Here is a 23700-nt window from a genome sequence, read left to right as displayed (position 1 = left end):
TAGTAACATATTTCCAAAAATGAAATCTGAGTTAAATGATATAATTTTGTATATATATTAAAGAAATAATTTTGTTAAGAAATGGATTTAGTTGTATGTTCACAATCTAATCAATTCTATATCTAAAATAATCTTATTCATAATTATTCAATAAATAAGATGGGATTGGGATTAGAGTACAGAGGGCGTAAAAGAAGGAGGTATATCATATATTTTTTGTAATCTATTTATTTGTAAACAATTAACAAAAGCAACGAACGAAAAAAGTGAAGAACTCCGTTTTAATTTATATTTGTTTCATTTAAAACCTACTCCGTTTTTCGTATAGAAACACAAAACAAACAAAAATAATAACATATAAACGTAAAACTATCGAAACAAACAGAAGAGGCACATCTACGGATGATCCATGTATATATTTATTTTTATAAATAGTATATTTATTGCTGTATTTCATCTCCACCATCGTCGTTTTCCTCCAATTAATTATTTTATATAATTCATATATACGTAGATTATAAGATAATGCAATAGTATCATTATTATAGGATAGCGTCGTCTACGGTATTTTTTTCCTCTTTTTTCTCTCATTTTTTAATACGTGTTGTTTTTATCCATCGAAAAGCTTCTAGAAATCAACCAATAAAACTGTTTGATATGTACCAGCAAACGTCTCCGAAAAATAATAACAATAAAAGATCCATCGGCAATGGTATTATGGTATAAATCGTACATAAATTTTTCGAAAATAAATAAATCACCTAGAAAAAGTTTTCCCTATCGGACCATAAATCCGTTCCAATTCGATGAACTAATTAGGTTTCATCAATGTCCAATCAGCTCCAAATCCTAATCTACTCAACATACATAATATATAATATTACGTATACTCCAAAAACCCGATATATACGCGTACAATGTCATTATTATCTGGTTATTACAGTCCGATTCTGGCTTTCGCCGAATTCAATTTTACTTAATTAACGTTTGATTGTATTAACAAACTCTTTCCACTAAATTCTCTAAACGAACTTCCCTCCTTCCTTCATCGCAAACATCAATAGATTCGGTCGTTTCATCTTCATCATCTACACAAGGAATATTCGTTAATAATCTGTATCAAATGATATGTCGTCTAAACACGATGAACAAAACCAAATTCACAATAAAATAATCAACAACTATGAAACCCTCGGTCTCCATTAAAGTTGCACGCCTTGCGTTAATAATCGGCGCCTTCTAATAATAAATACCCTTCTCGCATCTCATTTGTTTGAAATCATACGAATACTATGGAATGTTTCACAATTCTATACACAGAACAAATAAAAATTATAAGAACATTAAACAGTGATGATAAAACAAATTACATACAATTAAATGACTAGACTATACCTTAGAACAGTTCTTCTTTTCAAGCTCTTCCACAATTAGCTTTACTTCATTTTTTTTTGTCGTTTTCTCTTTCTTAATTTTCTTGGTTTTATACAAAAAAAGAATGTTTCGCCGTACAAAATTAAACGTTATCTATATATTATTTGTTAATTTTTGTTATTGTTATAATCTCTTTCTTTTTTTTAATACTCTCTCTCAGGTATTTCACTCTCATAATTATCTTCACATTGATTCCATTTGTTCGGTGAGTTCCAAAATTGGAGATTCACTTAATGGCAGTAAAGGGGGCCAAACGTTGCCAGAAAATGGAAGGCCCTGCTGTGCCACGGGACGAACAAAAACAAAAGAAAATTCTTTGGTATATTTATAAGCAACTCGGCGACAATTGCTTTCGCAAATGGAAGAGAAACAATATATCAAAAAATAACAAAAATAAAAGCCGAACAAACAAGCGGAAGCAAATCATACTTAACAATAACAAAACTCAAGGCATGCTTGTTACATACAACTCTGTAATAAGGATGATGATTCTTAATCAGTTTACTAAATTGAAATTACATATTGCTTTTTTTAAGTAACAACAATCGAAAATCATTCACTTCTTAATTCTATTTAATCGCTGTATAATATTCCGTCATATTTCAATTACAAGACATTATTTTTATAACTTGATTAAATATGAGATTAAAATAATGAGATAAGATCAGAAAAGTTCTAAGTTCCAAATTAATAGAAAGATTGTTGATATATCACGAATGAAAAATTATATTAAGATGACAATTTTTAAATTTTAAATGTCAATGTGAAAGAATATAGCCTAAGGTTTAGTTCTAGAATGTTGATGTTTAAATAAGATATTGAGGTAAACGATTGTCGCTAGTAAATCAATATTTGTTATATTTTATTTACTGATGTTGTCATTGTATCTGAAATGAATATTGAAATGTGGAAGATTTTCGATGTTAAATTGCAATTGTTTAAAATTGAAGATGTTGTTGAGAATCATCGTTTCGTGTGGACGGTTAATACGTTAAGGGAATAAAGTCTGTTTTCGTTGTATTGTATCAATTGTATTGTAAAACAGTAATGAAATAATACAGTTTATTGAGAAAATAATAATAAATGTGAACAATTAAAAAAAACAACAACGAAACAACGCTAAATAAATTATGAGGACAACAAAATAATAATCGTTTAAGAATAGTAATAAATAACACAGATACACGAAAAGAAAAATAAAATAAAACGTTTGTACTAAAAAATATATTTTGATTAAATGTGGATTATTGTATTTGGTAGTGGTGGTTTTGGTGATGTTTGGGTTCGTGTAGATGTTACGTAGATCTACATCGTGTCCAGAGTTGGAGCAATGTTTGCAATGATTGCTCCAACCCTGTAATTCATATATTTGTATATGTGTCTGTGTATATTTCTATACCTGATTCCAGGAGGCGGCCGAGGTCTGTTGCCATGAAGACGATTGCGAGGAGTCCGAGATCTGGCAGGAGGTCTGCAGGTTACCGGGCAACGTGTTCCAAGCTTCGCCCGAGGTGGAACCTTCGACGAGAGCCTGGAAGGCGAGCAGATCTTTACTCTCTGTTTCTGAGAGCGGAAGAGGCGGAAGCACCGGCTGCTGCTGGGCGATCTTGTAACTCGCCTGTCGTAGCATCTGTCTTCGGGCGAGAGAATGATCTACGCTTGCCGTCGGCGATTGATGGGACATTGCGCACTGCTTCTGAAGGATCTGCCGTTTCTGCTGCAGCAGCCTGTGCTGCATGGCCGTCTGTAACTGCAGCGGTTCCTGCGGGCTGTTCGTGTAGCTGAAGTTGTCCGGGAGGCTGACGCGTTTGTTGTTGCGCGGTTGGAGATACTGGCTGTGCTGCTTCTGCCTCTGCGTGACCTCCTCAGGTGGTTCCCGCGCCTGGTACTGCGACTGCAGCCGCTGTGCCTCGCGCTGCACCAGGTGCATATCCAAGACTCCTTTCACTTTTGAGTTCTCCGAGAGTTTTTGCGAGTTGAAGGCGATTGCTCCCATTGGATTGGAGGCATCCGCGACCTGCTGTGCGACGAGCCCGTCGCTTGCTCTTCGACCTTCCCGGAAGTCCACCGGGGACCTGGTGACCGCTCTCGTCGTTTTGTAACTGGTCATGTGAACCAGAGGATTGTGCTTGTGCATCACGGATCGAGTGTTTGCCGAGTACTTGGTGACGGAGGAGAGCGCATTCGAGCTGGTTAAGGTCGTTTCTGGCAGACTGATGTCTGTCGTCGTGCAACTGGGCAGACTGTTTGTCAGCTCGCTGGAATCTGATAGAGGATACTCTAGACTTTCGAAATTCGAATCGCAACTCAGATTCTGACTTAGGCTCTTCGACGTATTGAAATTGGTGACGACGCCACTCGACGAACTCGACGAAGCGTAACTCAGGCGGGGTGTGTGCGTGTGCGACGAAGGGTGCTCCTCCAAGTCCGTCTCAACTCCTTCATCCGTCGAGCTCGAATACTGTGTTTGGATTTCGCCGCTCCTATAACCGCTGGAACAGACACGTTTATACTTTTCAAAATTACTTTACCAAACTCATTGCGTCTAACTTTCATATTTAACCAAAAACCGCATACACATATTTTGAATATCATAAACACAGAATTTGTATCAAAGATTTTTTATAATCACCTGTCAATGACTCAAATATTCCAATATATAAAAGTCTGCTCCAAAATTATTTAATTGATTTATATATTACATTATTAAAATTATCTGAAATATGAAATATCTGATCTAGTAATTAAACATTAAAATATTTTCATTCTTATCTACCATCAATTTGGATTAACATTATATTAAAAAAAGTAACAAAATTAAATAATACAAAAACTATATTTATCTTTTACCTTGTGTAGAATCTGGTTAAAGATCCTCCCTTGTTCTCGTTCTCCTGGTTTGGTTGACACATGGAGGTCTGCATGAAAGAGTAGGCCGGTATATGGTTTAGGTAATCCCTGAATGGTGGCACCTCCGTCGTGGCCGTAGAAACAACTGCCGACTGCTGCAGAGTGTTCATCAATTTATTGGCCTCGTTGGTAATGCTGAACGCATTAGCCGAAGCCTGATTGAGGATCTTCAAAGCATCTTCACTAGTGGTCGCAGCAAGCAGTCGAGCCGCATCTATCCCATGCGAAGGTGGAGAATCGCACGTCCTGGGACTCGAGCTCAGCTTGCTGTTGCTAGCCGTTGGAGTTGTCGAGTGCTGCAGCAACCTTCTGCAATCCTCTGTCGTGCTCGCCCTATTGATCTTCCTCATTGCCTGCTCCGCGATGCTCGAAGGTCTTCGTCTTTGCACTTCCCTACTATTCCCAGGCTGCACCTCACCACTGACCAGCTGATGTCTCAATTTATCCAGAAGCAAATAATATATCGCTGCGTGATGATCGTAACTCCCCAAACGAATTGACTACAATAACACATCAATCAGAAATGGAAATTTATCAAAATGCCTTAAATTACCTCTCGCGTTTTCGTACTGTCTATATTCAAACTTTGCATCAACCTGAGGATCTGCTCGTTGGGTTGCCCCGTCAATACGGGCACTAACGTAGGTAAAGTGGATGGTACATCCATCTGCATCCACCGGTGTCTCTTGATCTGAGCAATCGAGAATCGCTTACCTGGCTCTAAAACGAGCATCTTCCTAATCAGCGATTCACAATCTGAAATAAATATAAATTGTAACTGCGTTTCAAACGTGACTTAGCCATCTAAATTTACCGTGATTTAGCGATAAACGGTAAATATTTTTAGTAAATGCCGGTAATTTTTAATTGAAAATTTTGTGTACAAAAAGGACGATTAACAATAACCTATAAAGTTTTAATAAGTTTAATACATTAAGAATAAACATATTCACTGCTACAAATCACATTCAAAGAATAAATTCACCGGGCAGAGAATCTATGGCCAATAGCCCTTAGCAGCAATTACATTTTTTTAATTGTTATTATTATTGTAGGAAAATGTTTAATTTTATTTATTGTTGCAATAAATATTATTAACACATACGAATTACTTTATTATATTTATAATTATTTATATAATTAATTCATATTATAAATATTTTTGAGAATTTTAATGTACATGTGTTAAAAGCGAAAAAACGTTTAAGAGTATTAACTCATTTCAATTTTCTCGAGTTGTCGATAATTATTTTGTTTCATTTTAAAAATTGCTCATTTGTTTGGCTATTGTCCAATTAGATTTCTCGTTTCTTTTTTTACTACACTCTAGATTTTTTTTATAGTTAAAAGCTCTCTTTTTTTTTCGTTTAATCAAAAAAATATGGAGATAGATGACATTAATAATGGATCGCGGCGGTCGAAATGGGATGACGTAAGATTGGGGCGATTTAGGTGAAGCCTCCCCGAGGATCATTAGTTATGAGAGAAACAAAAAGGAGGCGAGGGTTGAACGTTAACAGGATAGAAACGCCCACGCATTCGCAGCAGACTTACGTCAGCCGAGTGCGTCACAACAACATTGGACGCGACCTTAAAACGTTAACCGCCGCCAAGAGATAGAGAGAGGACATTACGCAACGCCAGAAAGGAAGTTACCTGAACTCATGAAGTACGGAATTCGGAATCTCCCAGATAAAACCCTGTCCCTCAACGCCTGCAACGAGCATCCATCGAACGGCAATGCTCCGCACACCAAGACGTAAAGAACAACGCCTAAACTCTAAAATCAAAATATATAAATCAATAATAATATAATACTAATAAAACAATAATGAAAAAAATAATCAACCTACCCAAATGTCGATTTCCGGTCCCGTGTATTTTTTGCCCTCGAAGACTTCCGGTGCGGCGTAGGGCGGACTTCCGCACCACGTGGACAGGTGACCACCGGACGTATAGAAATTCGAGAAGCCGAAATCGGCAATCTTTATGTTATTATTTGAGTCCAATAATAAATTTTCAGCCTACAACAAAAAAAGTAGAAAACGCAATTGCAAAAAAAAACAAATGATACGAGCAATTGTTTTAAAAGCCTACCCCTCATAATCCACCAAATTAATAGTTGATATTACTATTGTCATGGATACCTATCATTCATTAATAGATGAATTACTAATAAGAGTTACGGTAGTAAATTCAATCGAATAAATTTAAGTTAATTATATTTAAATAGATTCCAGTAATGAAGCAAAAATTAAACAATGATTAATTTGTTACCAATAGCCGGTAAATGGTTAACCGATTTTACCGGTATAATAACCGGTTATTTCGTTAACATTTTTTGACTCGAAGAATGAAAGTGACATTGCACATGAAAATGTTCTATAAAATATAAATAAAAACCTACGAGTGGTAACATTATTTCGTCGATCCCTAAAACTGAAGTTCTTTAATAACACTAAAAATAAATTTGGAAGGAATGTCTTTAATTTTTGATAAAGTACATTTGCACGAACGTACTCCACTGAAATAAAATTTAAATATGTGTATTCCAATAAAATTCATTATTTGAAGTAAGCTGATTCTAACAAAAACAATCAACTGCAGCAGCCAACGTCAAAGAAACGAATTTATTTTGAAGGTAAGATAGAATAGATGGACGTATTATCAATATAAGAACGAGGAAGAGCAAAGAAAATGAGAAAATTAATCTACATGGTTCAAAATACGGGACAGATGCAGCTGAAATGTTGCTGTTTGTTTCCGTTGTTGCTAGGATGTGCTCATGACAGGATAATCAAGACCCTATTGATTTGCCCATCCAAACGTTTAGTTTATTTTTTATTCTTTTCTCTTTTGAATCTTTAACGGACAGGATTTCGCTTGCGCACTTTATTGACGTCATTTATTTAATACCTTTCGTTATTAAAGAGCGTGTTTGGAAAAGCGCGGGTCGGCGCTGTCAACTTCAAACTAAAAAATTCCCCCCAACAAAACTGTTCATTTTGTTTAAAAACCGGGGAATTGTCAACGCTTTTACCGATTCAACATGCATTTTGTTCGTTTGCAAAAATAATTGAGCTGATATTTTTAAATATTAATAATTTGTTTATAATGAAATTTTATTTAAAAATATTGAGTAAAATTGTGTTAAATGGACTAATATAAATAATAATCAATAGCCCATTGCATCAGTTGACTTTTTTGAAATTATATATATATTTATTTTGTTCTTTTTATTTCTGTATGTTTTTTTTGTACGACAGATACAATAAACATTATTATAAATTATAAATAATATCTTATATATAATTCGGGTAGATTGCTGCAGAGAAATTTGATTTGAAAATTGATGAAAACAAGAGAAAAAAATATATGGAAAAAGAAGTAAACATGCTGTTTTTCTGTTTTGAGGCGAGAATAGAGACTGGCAATATGAAATAATTCGCGATAAACGGGTCGAGTTTAATGTTTCGGGTAGAGAAGATATCTGCTGTTGACGGTGGCAATATCCCCCCATACACTTGGGCAAATCGCGTTCATAGGAGCGCGCCAACAACCCCCGAAATCCTCCTCCTCTGACGCCGCCCCTCGCCCCGGATGGCCGCCACCACAACCGCCCACGCACCCCACCGTAATCGGCGTCGTGACGTCATCGGACTGCAGATCGATTGCGTCCCGACGGAGGCGTCATTGCACGGAGAGCGGAGGCGGTTCAAGATCAACACAAACACACCGTTTGACGACCAATTCAATACTCGACAATTTACCATACAGTTAAGCAACGAATTGGTGACCTGCAGTCAATAAAATCGTCTCTATAATTTAGACTAACAAGTCGCAACAGTCTTCGATAATTTGGAAAAATACTATTAATAAAATGAAAGATAAAGATAATTTGTACATTAACCAATCTATAATCCGGAATCGCTTTTTTTACCACCTAATCACTAAACCAATAACATTTATTAATATTGCAACACACTTCAGATTACAGTTCGAATCATTAAAATAATACGTTTCGTTATAAATTTCAATTACATACATTTTCAATAGAATATATAAATATTTTTTTTTTAATTTTTACTCATATTTTAAATCAATTACAGCAATACCTTTGTTTACCAATTCCCGGCCAATTTGAAAGCGGACTAATCTTATATTATATAAACTAATATATAGTTATAACTATTATATATAAGTATATATATATAACTATATATATAAAACTAAATCGCACAAAAAGAGCCTGGACTGTTTAGAATGTATGAAAAAATAATTGCGGGGCTGAAAGACCTATAGTCAATAGTTCATTATAGCAGTTAATTTTTTGTTTTATTATTATTGTTGTATTTTAATTTTGGTTTTGACTGTTACAATAAAGATTATTATTATTAGTGCTGCATATGATAAAATACCATCATAATTATCGTAAAATTGAAAAAAAGAATTTATACGTTTTTTATCGATTATCAAATGATGACGTCGATCTGATTGCAAAAACAACATCTTATTTAATTTGTTTAAAAATATAAATCTGATTGCATAAGTAATTTAGATATAAATACTTATTTTTAAACGGATTATATTAATCAATGAGAAAAATCAAAACATTGCATTTTATTAATAAGCAAATGTAAATGTTTTAAGGGATTCTAAAATTTCCAATGAATTTCGCATATTTCCGGATTCATAAAAGTTTTCCTCGCAATTTTAATGAGCGTACGTAAAACACGTCGGGGTTTAGGTAAAATCGAATGAACAACTTAGTATGGAAACAAAACAAATGAAAATCGGGACTACTTACTACGATGTGTATTTTCCCGCAAATTCGCGCGTAATTGGAATTACACAAAAGTGTTTTTCCGAAAGCGCACTTTTCTGACATAGTGCTGTGCTCACATTTTATTTCTTTCTCTCTATAATTTGTTTTCTACATTAAATTTATTGATTGCTTAAAAACCGAGCGTAATAATTGATATTAAATTATGAATAAATGTATGTTTTCTACAGTTTCAATATAGGAAGAAGAACATAAATGGAAATAATTGCTAGAATTAAAAGCAGGAGGTAAATATATCAACAAAATATCTTTAATTTAAACTCTTTTTTTGTTAATTAACTTTGTTGCATATTATATTTTTATTGGTTCAAAAACGTTAATTCTTATGTGAATGAGTATGATGAAACGATAAATATTTTGAATGTTTAAAAAAAACTTGTTTTGAGTTGTTGCAAAACGTTGATGAATAAAAAAAAAGTTAATTCCGTTCATTTTTATTGAATGGATTGCGGTTTGAATTTGCATTTTGGAAGAACGTATAATCTGCGATTTATTGTAATGGTATTTTCGAATTTGGGAAAGAAATTGAAGCGTCCGGTTGCATTGTTGAATTTGTACTAAATCGTTTTCTGCGGATGAATAATCCGGGAAAAATCCTTAAAGAAATATTATGGATTTTCGTTGATAGTTTACCTTTAAATCTCGATGTACTATGTTTCTGTTGTGGCAATATTCGACGGCGGACAGAATCTGCCAGAATTTGGCTCTGGCCTGCTCCTCTGACATCCGGCCGTAACGTGCGATGTAATCTAAGGAAGAAGTAAACGAAAGAACGTTAGAATCATATTGGATTAGATGGATATTATTTGATGGATGATGATCATCAATATCGGTATTATCAATTCGTGAGAGATGAGAGACGGCGTCGACCGTGCGTCAATCGGACGGCAACTTGCGTAGGAATTGCGTGCATACATAAGTAAATTGGATAAATCGAGACGGAGCTGGAGTTATAGATCGCGATGTTTGCGCAAATCCTATTATTTTTATATGCTGAGCACATTATTTGCACCAATTACATTTGAAAAACAGAACAATAATAAATAATAACATTTTACAAATAAATTTTATTCTATGTAGAATGTATATTAAATTTATTTCATTTTCATAAATTTTTATTAAAGTAAACCAACTTTTTTACTCCTCGATAAAACAATTTGCACGTCACGTTTGTTTTACATTTTTTTTAAATTTAGTAACTCAATTATGTATTATGCTTCTTTTCTCAAAATGCAAAGACATGTTCCATTTCAAATACAGTAAAATGTGCCATACAAAATAAGAAATGAATTAGTTTGAAAGATATTTGTTGTATGCGGATTTCTTCTTGTAAATTTGAGGACTTTGGAAGCTTTTAACAGTACATGTTTTTACGTTCGCCCCAAACAAAAAAGTACAACCCTCCGAATCCCCCCACGCTCCATCGCAAATCCCAATGACGTCAGACGCGGACGTCAAGGTCCCAGAGAGACGTGGGCGTCGCGACGCAAACCGCCTGCTCTGAATCACACGCTCGCTAAACAAGCCGAATTTGCAACAATATTAATAACATCGAGAGACTACCAGGAGTGCCAACCGTCTACTATTTAGGACGTCGTCTCATTCTCATTCGAAATGTGATAGTAAACACTCTCTAAATCTGTATATAAATTATAAAACATTTTACCAAAAATAAGCTTAAGTTGAAGACTAATATTGTAGAATAATTTTATTATGGTAATTAGAAGATATTTCACTTATTTTTTTTAAATATTCAAAAATCAAAAATCGCATACCTGTCTCATTGCTTTCTTGGTAAACCTAATTTGATAATAATAAATCAAGGTAAAAAATATAACATATTTCCTCTAAAATCTGCTACTTTTAGCAAGGCACAGCCAGGAAATCTTACACTTGGGGACAATATCTAATTTGTGTGCAAAAACGCAAAATATTGAAAGTATTAAACGATGGAATTATTAAAATTGTTTATAGAAAATAGAATAAAAAATAGAAATAATACAAAAACAAAAATTTTCTATTTGAACTCACCAAAAATCTCGCCTTGGCTCGCATATTCCGACACCAAATAGATCATGTTTTTCGTTTCCATCACCTGAAAACAAGAAATGAAAAACAATATATAAATAAAAGTATAATATTCATTTCACTCAATTGCATAACGCACTTATCACGCAGAAACCGCACGTTATGTATACACATTTCGTTGGCATTGAAATAAGCTACTTATCGCTGATACACTTCATATTTATACATACACAACACACATTCCTCTATTTTTCTTTCCGTTTTGTTTTGACGCCCGTCCTCATCTCACTTACGTACATATTTTTATTGTAAAATCCGCTGATAAAAATACTATAATATTTGTTTGGTTCAGATAACCCCTACGAAGCATAACCAAATAAATCAAACTGCAGATGCTTTCAAATATACATACATACATTTCCTATTATTGATACAAATTCATAATTTTTGAACTAATTAATCGATTAATTTATGCTCTAAATAACAAAACCATGTTTATCTACATTTCTTAAAAATAAAATATTATTATTTTTTTAAATTTTATGTTAGAATTTATTTATTTATATGTATAGAATGTACTTATTTTTATGTATTGATGTTTGGCCAATAAATTATTATTATTAATTAAAATAACAACAACAAATCCGAGACAAATCATATTAAATATTTTACTAAATAGACAACATGTTTCAACGTTTTGAAGTGTCAAATATTAAATTATAAATTTGTACGTTTTGGACAAAATGGGAAAGTCAACAGAAAAGAAATAACAGCAATACAAAATGGTAAAGTTTTTCATGTTATTCGAAAACGTCAAGTTTCGTCTTAAATCGTCCAGGAAATACATATATTTTAAATTGAAATTATTTTGCACGTTATGTATAATATTAATATATCAAATATAACTTTATAATTTTAGATATTCTGCACTAGACAACTGTTAAATTAAATCTGACATAACCTGAAAAATAAACAAATGACATAAATACAAAATGGTAACGCTTCTTTTGTGACACCCCATATATAGAATCGCAATTTATTTATATTGGCTAAAGTTATGGTATCCAGTGAATGTTGTTTACGCAATTTGGATATGGCAAAAATAAAAAATGATGAAACAATTGCCCGTAAAATATCAAAAACAACAACATTAGGAAATGCGATTCATCAATTGAGAATTCTTCTATTGATCCTCTATGAGAAAAGTGCAAACATCAGACCATTTGACGCCATCGGTATTTGCACAAATACTCTTTCGCGACGTTATCTGCATCGGTGATGATCGAAATGACGTCCGAAGCTTACATGCATTCATTCGTGCACTTCATGATTATCCAATGATAAAATTATATTATTTATAAAAGTTTCGAATCGTTGCAACATTGAAATAACTCCATCAAATATTTATAAAGCTTTACATTCGATCTAATTTACATTATATTAAAATACATATTATTATTCTATAAAATAATGAAAATCATCTCATTAAAAGACCCATCTGTCATGCAAATTATTATAATTTATGAAAGAATTTCTAAGTAAAAAAAAATATTAACGTAAACAAGTCTATCTACTTAATAGTCTAAATCAATTGTTGAGAAAAAAACTTCGACTTTGACTTTTGTTGTATTTGATATTATTTCTACATAATAAGTCTTTCTACCTAGAATTTGGTGCCAAAGCTGTGCTTTTTTCTCTTACAGCAAATATATTATAAATGAAAATGAAATGGTATAAATCACAATTCGATGGGAGTAAAAAAAACAAAAAACAGAGTCGTCGTACGTAAACAAATGATATTATCATGTCATAGCAACAGAAAAACAATGGCATTGATAGCGTGCACGTAATTGTTTTACGTAAATTTAAATGAATATAAAGTTGTTTTATGCTTATTTACTTCTCGTTCTCACTCTTTCTCGTTTTCAACGACACAAACAGGCACTTACTCAGTAACGGGTTTATCACCTTTCAATTAGAATTAGATTCGATTGGAAAGTCAATAAATAAACAATTTATTATATTTCCTAATTCATCATTCTAATTCATATTCGAATGTTTATTTGCAAAAAAAACTATACGAAAATCAAGAATTCGGTATATTCATTAAACAAACGATTAACGTTAATAATTGCAGGTTTTTTAATGGTGTTGCGAAGAAAAAAATACCTAATTATTGTTTTACTATATTATTTATTTTTTTCGTTCGCTATTATCGAGCGTTTGACGTAATTAATAGCAAAAAATATATATATATAGAAATAAAATGTATGTATATGAAAAAATAATGTAAAAAAAACTTATAAATACGGTGAGCAAATCGATGGAAAAGTTCTATTTTCGACGTCGTAAAGATCGAAAGAAGGAAACATACATTTCACATCTCTCCGCTGCGGCACTTAATTCCTACGAAAAATTTACATACACTTCGTCCATCCCGTACGCCTCCCTGTTGAAACTAGAAATTATCATGGAGAAAAATATTCTAAAAACGAATTATAAAGTTCCATTTAATTCTTGAGATTAATTTGATTAATTTCGAATTCTTGATTTGTTGAGAGATTAATTTAAAAGAAAATAAAATTATTGATATTTTGCAAGTTTCCATCATCGATTTACAGATGTACCAAATATGATAAATATTCATAATATTTTAAAATTCACAATTTCCAATCATTTCGGATACATTTTCATCAAACAAAAATGAAACTATATAATTATTGTCATAACTTAATGTATAACTGTGTCCGAGTCCAAACAACAACAAAAATTCGATGAATACTCGATCCATTGCATAACGCATAAATATTCCATCCTGCTTGCATATGCGATGTGAATTTTCATAACGGATTTAAATGCAAAATTCCTGGATAAATGCATAAAACCGACCGGAGTAATTATAAACAATTTATGCAATATTTAGTAAAAAAAAACAAAAAAATTCTATATAATTAATATTGCTAACTTGTTTCTTTTTTGTAAAATATTTATATTTTTTTTGGCTTCAGAATCGAAATGCATATTCGGACGATAAACAGATTCCGATGTGTTTTTTGTTGTTCGCAATTGCGCCGCGTCGTTGGTAAAGTTAATTGGCACAATTTAGGAATTGAAGAGCGCAGTTTACTATTGCATTACCAAGTTTTTATATTTATTTTTTTTAACGAGACCGAATAAATGTTAAGAAACGTTGCAGTTGATCGTATATCATTTGTTATGACCCTTGTTTTATTTAACAAACGTTATCGTTTCTTTTAACGAATTGTTATTGACGTCTTTGTTGTTTGTGTAATATAAATACATTCAGAAAAGGTAAGTAAACAAAAACGAAGTCTTCAATTTCATGTGTTTATGTGCCAGGTAACGAATGGCTTCCAAATACTAGTAAACAATGTTCGTAATTTGCCGTACATCAATTGTTACGACAACTAAACTATTTTGAGAAAGGAAATTAAAATATATATGAATTTGCTCCATTTCACAAAATCGATGAAAAAATCGTCGATATATTCGGATCGAGACGCAACGATTGCTCGGATATCCTTGATCCCCTAACATCATTTCTCCTGAATCAAACAATCAATCTCTCCCTATTTGCATCATCGATTGTTGTGCTTTTTTTTTGTAATTTTCCGTTCATTGCGTATCTTCAATTCGTGGCGATGAACAGAGAGAGAGAGAAAGAGAAGAGAATATCTGAAAATAGTCGAGAGTTCGAGGCGCAGCCAGTTCGTTAACACCACCTTAAACTTGACTGTCCCTGACGCTCCGGACTCGGCCGACGCCTATGACGTCACAGCGTCGCCTGGCAACCAGGAAAACGCACGTATCGCCGAGCGGCGTCTCCGTCGCACTTTCGTAATACTCCATCTGTCTTTTCACTCAACTGTTTCAAACAATACTACTCGACACATATATATCAAACGAACGAGGAGCAGAAGGAAAAAAAATAATAATGAAACGAGAGCATTGTTTCGAGCTGAGGTTTTTCCAACCCTCGCGAATTAGTTCGAAATGTATGCGAAGGATGCGCCGTCGACAAGGTTAATGACTCCGTGCCGTCTGCATCCAACCATAAATAATGCAGAGATTACCGTGGAGGAAAAATCGAAGCCGCAGTTTTCATTTTCTCGTAATCCCATCGCACAGTTCCTCCAAAGTAAATTACATCATAGCTCAAAAATTCAGCAAAAAATAAAACAATCGTTTATCAATTAACATAGTATATAATGTATACACATATATTCATAAATGTAATTATTTCAATTATAAAACATTAAACTGTGTCAACAACATTTTTATTGGTCTAAAATCAAAATGTATGCCTTGGTAGCTTGGATTTTTTAAAAACTTTATTTTTATTGGTTCATTTGCAAAATCAACTCAATATTATTGGTCCAAAATTCAAAATGCTTACTTTAATAATAAATATGATTTGCAAAACCTATATAAAAAAAGTTTTTCAAAAACATATGTTTTTGTTGGTTCAATTATAAAGATGATGGTTGGTGAGTCACGTACGATTTACGAAAACAGCCCATTTTTTATTGGTAAAAGCAAAATGGTTTTATTCTTAAAAAAAATATAAATAAATTTCAAAAATATTAAATGAAAAGTTTCTTTTGAAAATCAAACGATTTGATTTGTTAAAAAATATAAAAATGATCGCAGACTTTTCATAAAATACCAGTTTTCTTTTACAAAATCTGTGAATACAAGTGAATTAATGCGATGACAATTAATAAAAATCAAGTATCAAAAAAATCAAGTCGAAAAAAGGTGGTTTCTTTGCTTGCATAAATATTATTTAAAAGAAATAGTTAACTCAGGTAGGATTTGCAATAATAACAACGTTAATATTAGTTTTGCTTCAATATTCAAATGTAAATGGTTCAATAAGAAAGATGGTAGGAGTCAAGTACGTTTTGCAAAAACAACCCATTATTGGTACATTAACAAAATGGTTGCTTTTCTACCTTATATATTCAAAAACAAATGATTTGATTGGTTGAAAATCAAAATCAGTTTTAATTGGTTCAAAAACAAAATCTTTACCCTAAAATCTTGGATTTTCAAAAATATTATTTTTATTGGTTCAATAATAAATGATAGTTGATGTTGCAAAAACAACATGTTGTTATTGATTCAATATTAAAATGGTGGCATTAAAAGATGGAATGTTAAAAAAGAAACTTTTTTTTATATTTTCAATACGATTTGTAAAGGCAACTCCTTTTTATTGGTCCAAAATCAAAATGGTTGCCTTGTAAAATTATTTTTTTAGGTTGATTCATAAATTGCTATGCTGTGCTTTCTACAATTTGCAAAAGCAACCTATATTTTATTGGTCCAAACTAAAAATGGTTGCAAAGTGTTTGATAAAAACGTTGAAACGCAACTTTTCAATTATGCTTATCTATATTGTCTTATTGAATACGTTATGATGCGCTGTTAATGATTACAAATATATCTGCATTGATATTTACCGCAAAAAACCCAGTGACCCGTAACAGCCAACAAGAAACAAACAAACATGAGCAGAATCGTTGCCCCAATTAAAATACTGCACGTTATCTGGGGCATTTCCTCTTCCGCCAGAAGCTCGAAATTTCAATGCATTGTTATGATTTTCTACAAATTTTACAAAACTTATCTTATACTTAAAATATTCAGTTTATTATTTTTTTTTTTTTAAAGGAAACTTTAATTACCTGATACAGTTTTATAATATGAGGATGGTCCAGCCGTTTCATGATGTCCACTTCCCTGTAGACCTTCTGCAGATTGCTCGCATCCAGTTGCGATTTATCAATTATTTTGATAGCGACCTGAAAACAAAAGAAATATACATAAATAAAGAGAAATAAAATAATGAAAATCATTTTACTCAACACAACTTTACACAAAACAATACAGTGTTACTTCGCTTAACGAGTTTAATCCGTTCTAAAATTTCCGAATTTTTACTCGTGTTGTGAAACATATTCAAAAATACACATAATATGTGTACACAAGTTTTAAAAATGATGTAGCGAGCGCGCAATCTAGGACTTCTCTTCTCATCGTCACTCGTTATGCGAAACGTCGCTCGTTAAGCGAGTCATTTTTCTAACAATTCATTTTGTTCGTTAAATGCTTGTTATGCGAGGTGCTCGTTAACAGAGGTTCCACCTATAATTAAATACGAGTAAAAATAAAATTCTTAGATTAAAATAAATAAAAAACAGTTTTTCAAATCCTGATTTTGCCATAAATAATTGAATGCAAATCTTAGACTGGAATGTTTGAGCTAAGTAACTAAGATCGTACAATTACATCCTTATTTAACCGAGATTTGCTTTGAGAATGTAAAAAAAAAATTTCAATGTTTTAATTTTTAAAACATACGAATTAACGACCTCTTTAAATTGAATCGATTGGATTGGATTGGATAAAATAGGTTTTTTTTTCAAATAGACTATGCATTGACACAAATGTAATATCTTTTTTTGTCAATGAGTTCGTTTATCTAATTGCGAGCAACGAGTGCATTCCATTGCGTCATCGTACGACGTCGAATTATCGGGTCGTCGTCGCCTCACTCGTGCAAGGTTTTGAAACAACATGTAAACGCGAGACACGAAGGTGTTTGCGCTCCTTTGTTTTCGGAGATTTCCATATTTACAGTATCCGAACAAACGACAAACAACGTCCGCCGCGCGGCGTCCAAGGTTTTTCACTGCGAAATGAAAAACCGTGGCAGCGAAAGCCGTTTGCCTAAATAACTTACGCAAATATTGGCGCAAACAATTAACGCTAATCCATATCATCTTATTTTTCCCTTCTTTTCGATAAATTCAACCTTGTTTCCAGAAACTATAAGATGGAATTCCATCTACGTATCCATCCGATCATTTTTTTGATATGCGAATGCAATGTATACAGACAGCCGTGATGCGAGTCTGCGGTTTGCGCAAACCGTTGTTACGGCGAATTTTGTCTCCGTAAAGACGCGGCTGACGTCAAACTGGGGGCCCGTTGACGTAAATATAGTCTATATACAGCTGCATCATTCTATCTGAACCATTTATTATATATATACACATGTATACTCGCACACTAGCGTACGTAAATTTTTTACTAAAATAAATTTACCTGAGCTAAAATAAAATCTTTGTGTGCGTGTGCGTTTCAAAAGAATTATATGAAAAATAGCCGACCATTTTATTTACTTGCATCAAATCCGATTTTGTGGAATCTTTCCATATTTATCCATTTCGTTAACAATTAATTAACACCGTTCTTCTATTTTCTAACAAATTGTTACTGTTAAAAAACAAGAAGCGTATAAACTAATTAATTACATATTACTACACACGATAATAAATAAGAAAGTTTCTTAAAGATTACAAATAACATATTTCGTTACTTTATAAAATTTAAAAGTTTTTGTACACTATTTATCAAAAACAGATTACTTTATTACTAATAATACGATAATAATTAAAATCATTAAATTTAAACTAAAATATCTTAATTCTGGAAACAAACAAGCAGACAACACATTTATATAAAATACCATATAGAATTTATAATGCAAATGAATTAAAAAATCTTTTCTAAACATGAATGAAATTAAAAATTGTCCTAAAACGCTAAAAGTTGAAAAAAAATATATGAAATATAAACAATAAAATATGAAATCTATCTAAGCGCCAAAAGTATTCAGTCTATAGCCCTTTAGCCTAAGTGTGGCCAATATTTTTTTTAGAAAAAATTAAAATCTATAATAAAGCTAAACTTAAATTGAATTTTGAAAGTCTATTCATTTTATCTAAAATGTGTCAATTTATTTACTATATAAAATTTATAGAAATTATTAAAACGCTTCTAAACTTTGGCAAAAAATATGTAAAAAAAAATTAAATCTTATTTAATCTCTTATAATTATCGAAATAATAGTGAATAAATTGCCATTTGGTCAAGGTTTGACCAATACAAAAAATAATGAATAATCAAAAATATAACTTAAATAAAAAGACTAAATTATAAGTATTCTGCAAGTTATAATTGCTGGAAGGATATAATTAAAATCATTTTAATAAATTACCAAAAGTATAATTACTATTCTAAAAACTAAATGTATTTAAAACTTGATAAGTAGCTGATAAACTTGAAGTACAGAAGATTCAGTCAAAAAACAATTATCGTCGAGAAACTATAAAATCTAAGATTTATAGTAACATACACAGTTTAAGTGTTCTACAAGTTATAAATATGAAGAAAAAACGTTTGTGACTTAAAAAAAAATCATATATATACAAAGTAGAAATTTACATGACTATAAATATAGAAATAGCAATAAATAAGTTAAAAATAGAACTTGTAATGAAAAGAATTTTTTTTTTTGCATGTTACAAATTTTAGTTCAATTTTGATAAATTAAAAGAAGTAAAGTATATTTGACTAAATCTGTAAATTGAATATATTCGCATTTTTCGAAAAATGTTGTATTACACTATTCACTTCTAATTATTTGAATTGATTGGAATAACTTCGATCCGCCACTCGAGAACCTTCATTATTGTCGAATCAATTTCCTAGTGGAAACTTTCCAAAACCAAATTTAAAAATAAATCAGGTATAATCTCCGAAACATTATGTGTTTCGGACAAAAATTAGGATTAGCAGAAATATCAAATTGAAAGAAAAAAAGTCCCATGTTTATGTTTCCGTTACCGTCGGAAAATGATTCATACTGAATTAAAGGAAAACGTTATAATTAGCATGTCCATTTATTTATTTAATTTATTAATTAAAATAATGTTTTGTCGGTCACAATTTGCGTGGAAATTAATCATAAGCGTATTTCCGAGAAAGTTAAACAACGAAGGTTAGCGTTGTCATTTTGCGACGGTGCTGATTGCGCACTATTTACTAATTAAGGAAGGCTGAATATGAAAATTGTTTTCCTGAAACTCTCTAGAAGATTTCAAATCACATCACAGAAAATATTCCAAACTGAAAAAAAAAACATATTTGTTTTCAGTAATCGTTTCCGATTTCGTATCCGATAATTTGATATCGCCACCACTTACCAAGACGTTCTTTTTATCCAATAGGAATATATAATTGATATGCAATTCAAATAAACCGATTTCTCTATGCAAAATGTAGAATCTTGTACTCAAATTTAGTCAATAACTAGAGTTCGAAAAATTGAACGTATCAAAACTATGCGAATTCTGCTCGAAACTATGTTAAAATTGTACGCGCATTATCGACAGGAACACTACGCGCTCGTAAAAATTGATAAGAATAAGTTGAGCAAACATTTTGAAATTGTATCTCGAAAGTCGCATTTCGTGAATCGATGTTTGTCCTTATAATGCTGTGCATTATTGTTGAAACATCGTTTTAAGTTTAACAATGAACAAATCTACGAAGACAACGGAAAGAGAAAATATATTTTTTTTTATAAAACGAATTGTTTTATTTGACGCGCAATCGTAAAAACAAGATTAAAGACTTAAGCTCTAAGTATTATTACTAGACCAGTGCTTCAGACTGGTATATTTTGATACTTTGGTTAGGTATTTTTAGGTTAGTGTTCAATTGTCCTTGAACTATTACACACCATTATTTTATAATGATAATTATTATTACAAAAAATCATATTATAAGTAATTATAAATAATTGCAAGAATTGAAAACAAATGAAATATACGCATATAAATAACTTGATTTTTATTGGTTAGGTTTTAATATATTTTGTTGCTATTCATACATTTTAAATACTATTACTTTACATATTTCTAGTAGACGCAATTACAAAACTATTTTTTTTAATTTGCTTATTTAAAAAAAAATGTTATTGCAGGTTAGGTACTTTTAGGTTAGGGGCTTTAGCAATTTGATATTATTATGGAATCGATATTACGTAAAGGTGACAATCGCTAAAAAAAATTAGTACAAGAACCTAATAATGTTTTAGTTACTTAAATAATTTCTTATGAATGTGTAAACTACAAAATTATTTCTTTCAAAGCGATGAATTTCAATTTACTTTTGTTGCTCGTTAAGCAAAGCTACTCTGTAAAACATACTTGTATTAGAATAGATGTAGAAAATGAAATTTGATCTTTATTATCGATTTAGATTTGGGAATGTGGGGAATCAGGAAGCTACGAAGATGAGATGAGAGAGGAGGCAAGCAGACGTCGGGCAACAGCCGAGAAGCGCCTGTTAAGGAACGCGTGGCGCTACAATCAACCTAGGTCGGGGACATCACTCGCAGATGGATGTAACTAAGACCTTCACTTCTCAGAATTGCTTTTTTTTTTTATTATTGTTTTGGGCTTACCTCTGTCTTGGTGATCCGATGTCGCGCCAATTTGACGACGGCGAAGTTTCCTTTGCCGATCGTCCTCTCGATATCGTAGAAACCTACGCGGATCGCGGCCTTCGTAATCCTCTCACGCTCACCCATATTGTTGTGCTCTCTATAATACTATTTACTACAAACTAAAACTACTGCTCCTCCAGTTCCACCACCCGATTAGTTCTATCGAACTTCAGCTGAAGTCGCTGTACCGGCGCGTCAAGAAACAAGGGGAGTACGATACAACCAACATCATCATCAACTGGGTAAACAATCACTTGGGGATCCCGGATAAAAGCATTTCCGGTTGGCAAAAGTTTTTCACAAAAAAATATTAATAATAAATATAAAATTTGTTAATCAATTCGCGAACGATTGAAAAAAAATAACGATTTCCTCCTTTGTTAATGTATGTGTTTTATTGCTAGATGATTCGATGTATTGTCATGTTGTGCGTCGGGACGACGGTTATCGACGCCGGGTCTTTCAATGTTTGTGTGACTTTGTGTGTGTCTCGAGCGACGCCCGAACACTAGACTGGGTCTTTGGGCTGCTCACTGCCTCCGCTACTACTGCTGCTGCTATGATGATGATGCTGATGTGTTAGTAGTGGTAGTAGCAAAGCGAGCCCCACGCGCCTTCACACACGTCCAGTGTGTATGCGCCCAGACCTCGGCAGACTGTACGAAAACCTACGAACCGATCGCTCCTGCTCGTCACTTCCACGCAAAAGCGAAACGTGGACATCGCCTATCCTCCGCACAGATCCCCAGGTGAAGCCGCGCACTCCTACTCCCAACAAAATAGAAACAGTAAACTTGTAACTCAAACAAACGCTTTAGAAAACCTCCCTAAGACCTAGAACGAAAAATATTATAAATTCATCAAACTAATAATAGTCATATTAACAATCCATAATATTAAGAATGATTAATAATAAACTCTAGAAACGAATACAACGAATATTAAAATGGAATAAAATATATTGCATATAAAAATATATTTTGTTTATGCGATTTTATTTTATATTAAAGTAACTACATTTAATCAATTTTAATCTTTACTGAATACATATTATGTTTGTACTATTGTAGATATTACATATATTACATATTTTTTTTCAATGATCCAATTGGACGAGAATCAGTGAAATTAAATTAATTCAAAAATTGAAATAAACTATTCGACTATTATTGTCCTAGATGTGGATCCACGCTTTCCATACACTTCCACTAATTATTTTTTAATTAACGAGAAATGTAAAAAAATATTTTAGTTTAGTTTTGTTTACTTTTGATAATGTAAATGAGATATTTAAGTTTATAACTTGAGTTTTGTGTCAACACAAGATTGGATAATTATATTTGTTTCGACCAACCAATTCGTAACTTAATTATTTGAATTTAAAAATTAAAAAAGAAACTATAAATACGTTAAGAAGAGTTTAATTCAGTAAATTAAGCAATAGTATTTCAATTTTAGAAGTAAGGGAATTCGGCCTCATGTTTGAGAGACGCGTGTCTTCTCCACAAATGACGCACACGGACACTTCACAATCCTTTACACTCGTCGAACGATAGCTCACATTTACGCACATACAACACCAAAAACAGATACTATCTGTAATCATTCATTATTTGTTGACTTTGTCTATTATTTACATATTTTTTCCTTTCCAATCTCATTTCATCGATAAAACGCGATGCAATTTTCTGGGGAACATTATTGATAAAGCTCCTAAATTTGAAACTTTCTTGCCCAAAGTTATTTGAAACTATTTTTTTCGTAGTTAAATGACAATCATAACGAAGCCCCTGACAAAATCATTATTTGTTTTGCTTCTAAACTTTGCCTAGGATTAAATACTATCAATTTTAATTAAGTTCTCTAAAGCTACAGAGACAGAACAAAGGCGAGCGTTAATAATTGAAGCTCATTATCTTGATTCAATTAACTCTGCAGACAACGAGAAAAAAGTAGTAACAATAACCCTTTTTAATAGAAAATAGTAAATTTATTTAACTAAATTGGATTTTTGTTTATTGACATTTTTTTCTAAAATAGAAATCTACAGTTTTAATGACAGTCAAGATTTGTGTACAGTAATTTAAATACTTGATGATTG

At 32.1% G+C, this 23700-nt stretch overlaps 1 protein-coding gene across 4 annotated transcripts; it reads right to left on the bottom strand.

Annotated features, from left to right (window-relative positions):
- Positions 1-212: 212 nt before the first annotated feature.
- On the bottom strand, positions 213-22276 carry LOC108568222 (serine/threonine-protein kinase SIK2). Of its 4 annotated transcripts, XM_017929179.1 has the most exons (11): positions 21558-22276; positions 16927-17043; positions 11219-11282; positions 9821-9936; positions 6198-6368; positions 6001-6124; positions 4898-5100; positions 4285-4844; positions 3023-3926; positions 2834-2965; positions 213-1713 (listed from the first exon to the last, which is right to left on the bottom strand). In XM_017929179.1, the coding sequence occupies exons 1-11, from the start codon at positions 21681-21683 to the stop codon at positions 1618-1620; spliced, it is 2613 nt and encodes an 870-aa protein (XP_017784668.1). In that variant the 5' UTR covers positions 21684-22276; the 3' UTR covers positions 213-1617. The 4 variants fall into 4 exon arrangements, with proteins under 4 accessions (XP_017784668.1, XP_017784666.1, XP_017784667.1 ...); XM_017929177.1 differs by having other exon boundaries at positions 2834-3926; XM_017929178.1 differs by having other exon boundaries at positions 213-1710; positions 2834-3926.
- Between the last annotated feature and the right edge of the window lie 1424 nt (positions 22277-23700).

Source organism: Nicrophorus vespilloides, unplaced genomic scaffold (assembly GCF_001412225.1).
Source record: "Nicrophorus vespilloides isolate i.1.1-1 unplaced genomic scaffold, Nicve_v1.0, whole genome shotgun sequence".
In the NCBI taxonomy this organism is placed as follows: domain Eukaryota; kingdom Metazoa; phylum Arthropoda; class Insecta; order Coleoptera; family Silphidae; genus Nicrophorus; species Nicrophorus vespilloides.
The sequence above is the reverse complement of the archived record's forward strand: the minus strand, read 5'-3'. Positions and strand labels throughout refer to the sequence as shown.

What these genes read in the sequence shown, in the direction of transcription:
- LOC108568222 (XM_017929177.1), bottom strand. Translation starts at nt 21,683, where the DNA reads ATGGGTGAGCGTGAGAGGATTACGAAGGCCGCGATCCGCGTAGGTTTC. An exon ending in ATCGGATCACCAAGACAGAG is followed by an intron (nt 17,044 to 21,557) that starts GTAAGCCCAAAA and finishes TTTTGTTTTCAG; the next exon opens with GTCGCTATCAAAATAATTGA. An exon ending in GACCGGAAATCGACATTTGG is followed by an intron (nt 6,125 to 6,197) that starts GTAGGTTGATTA and finishes TTTTGATTTTAG; the next exon opens with AGTTTAGGCGTTGTTCTTTA.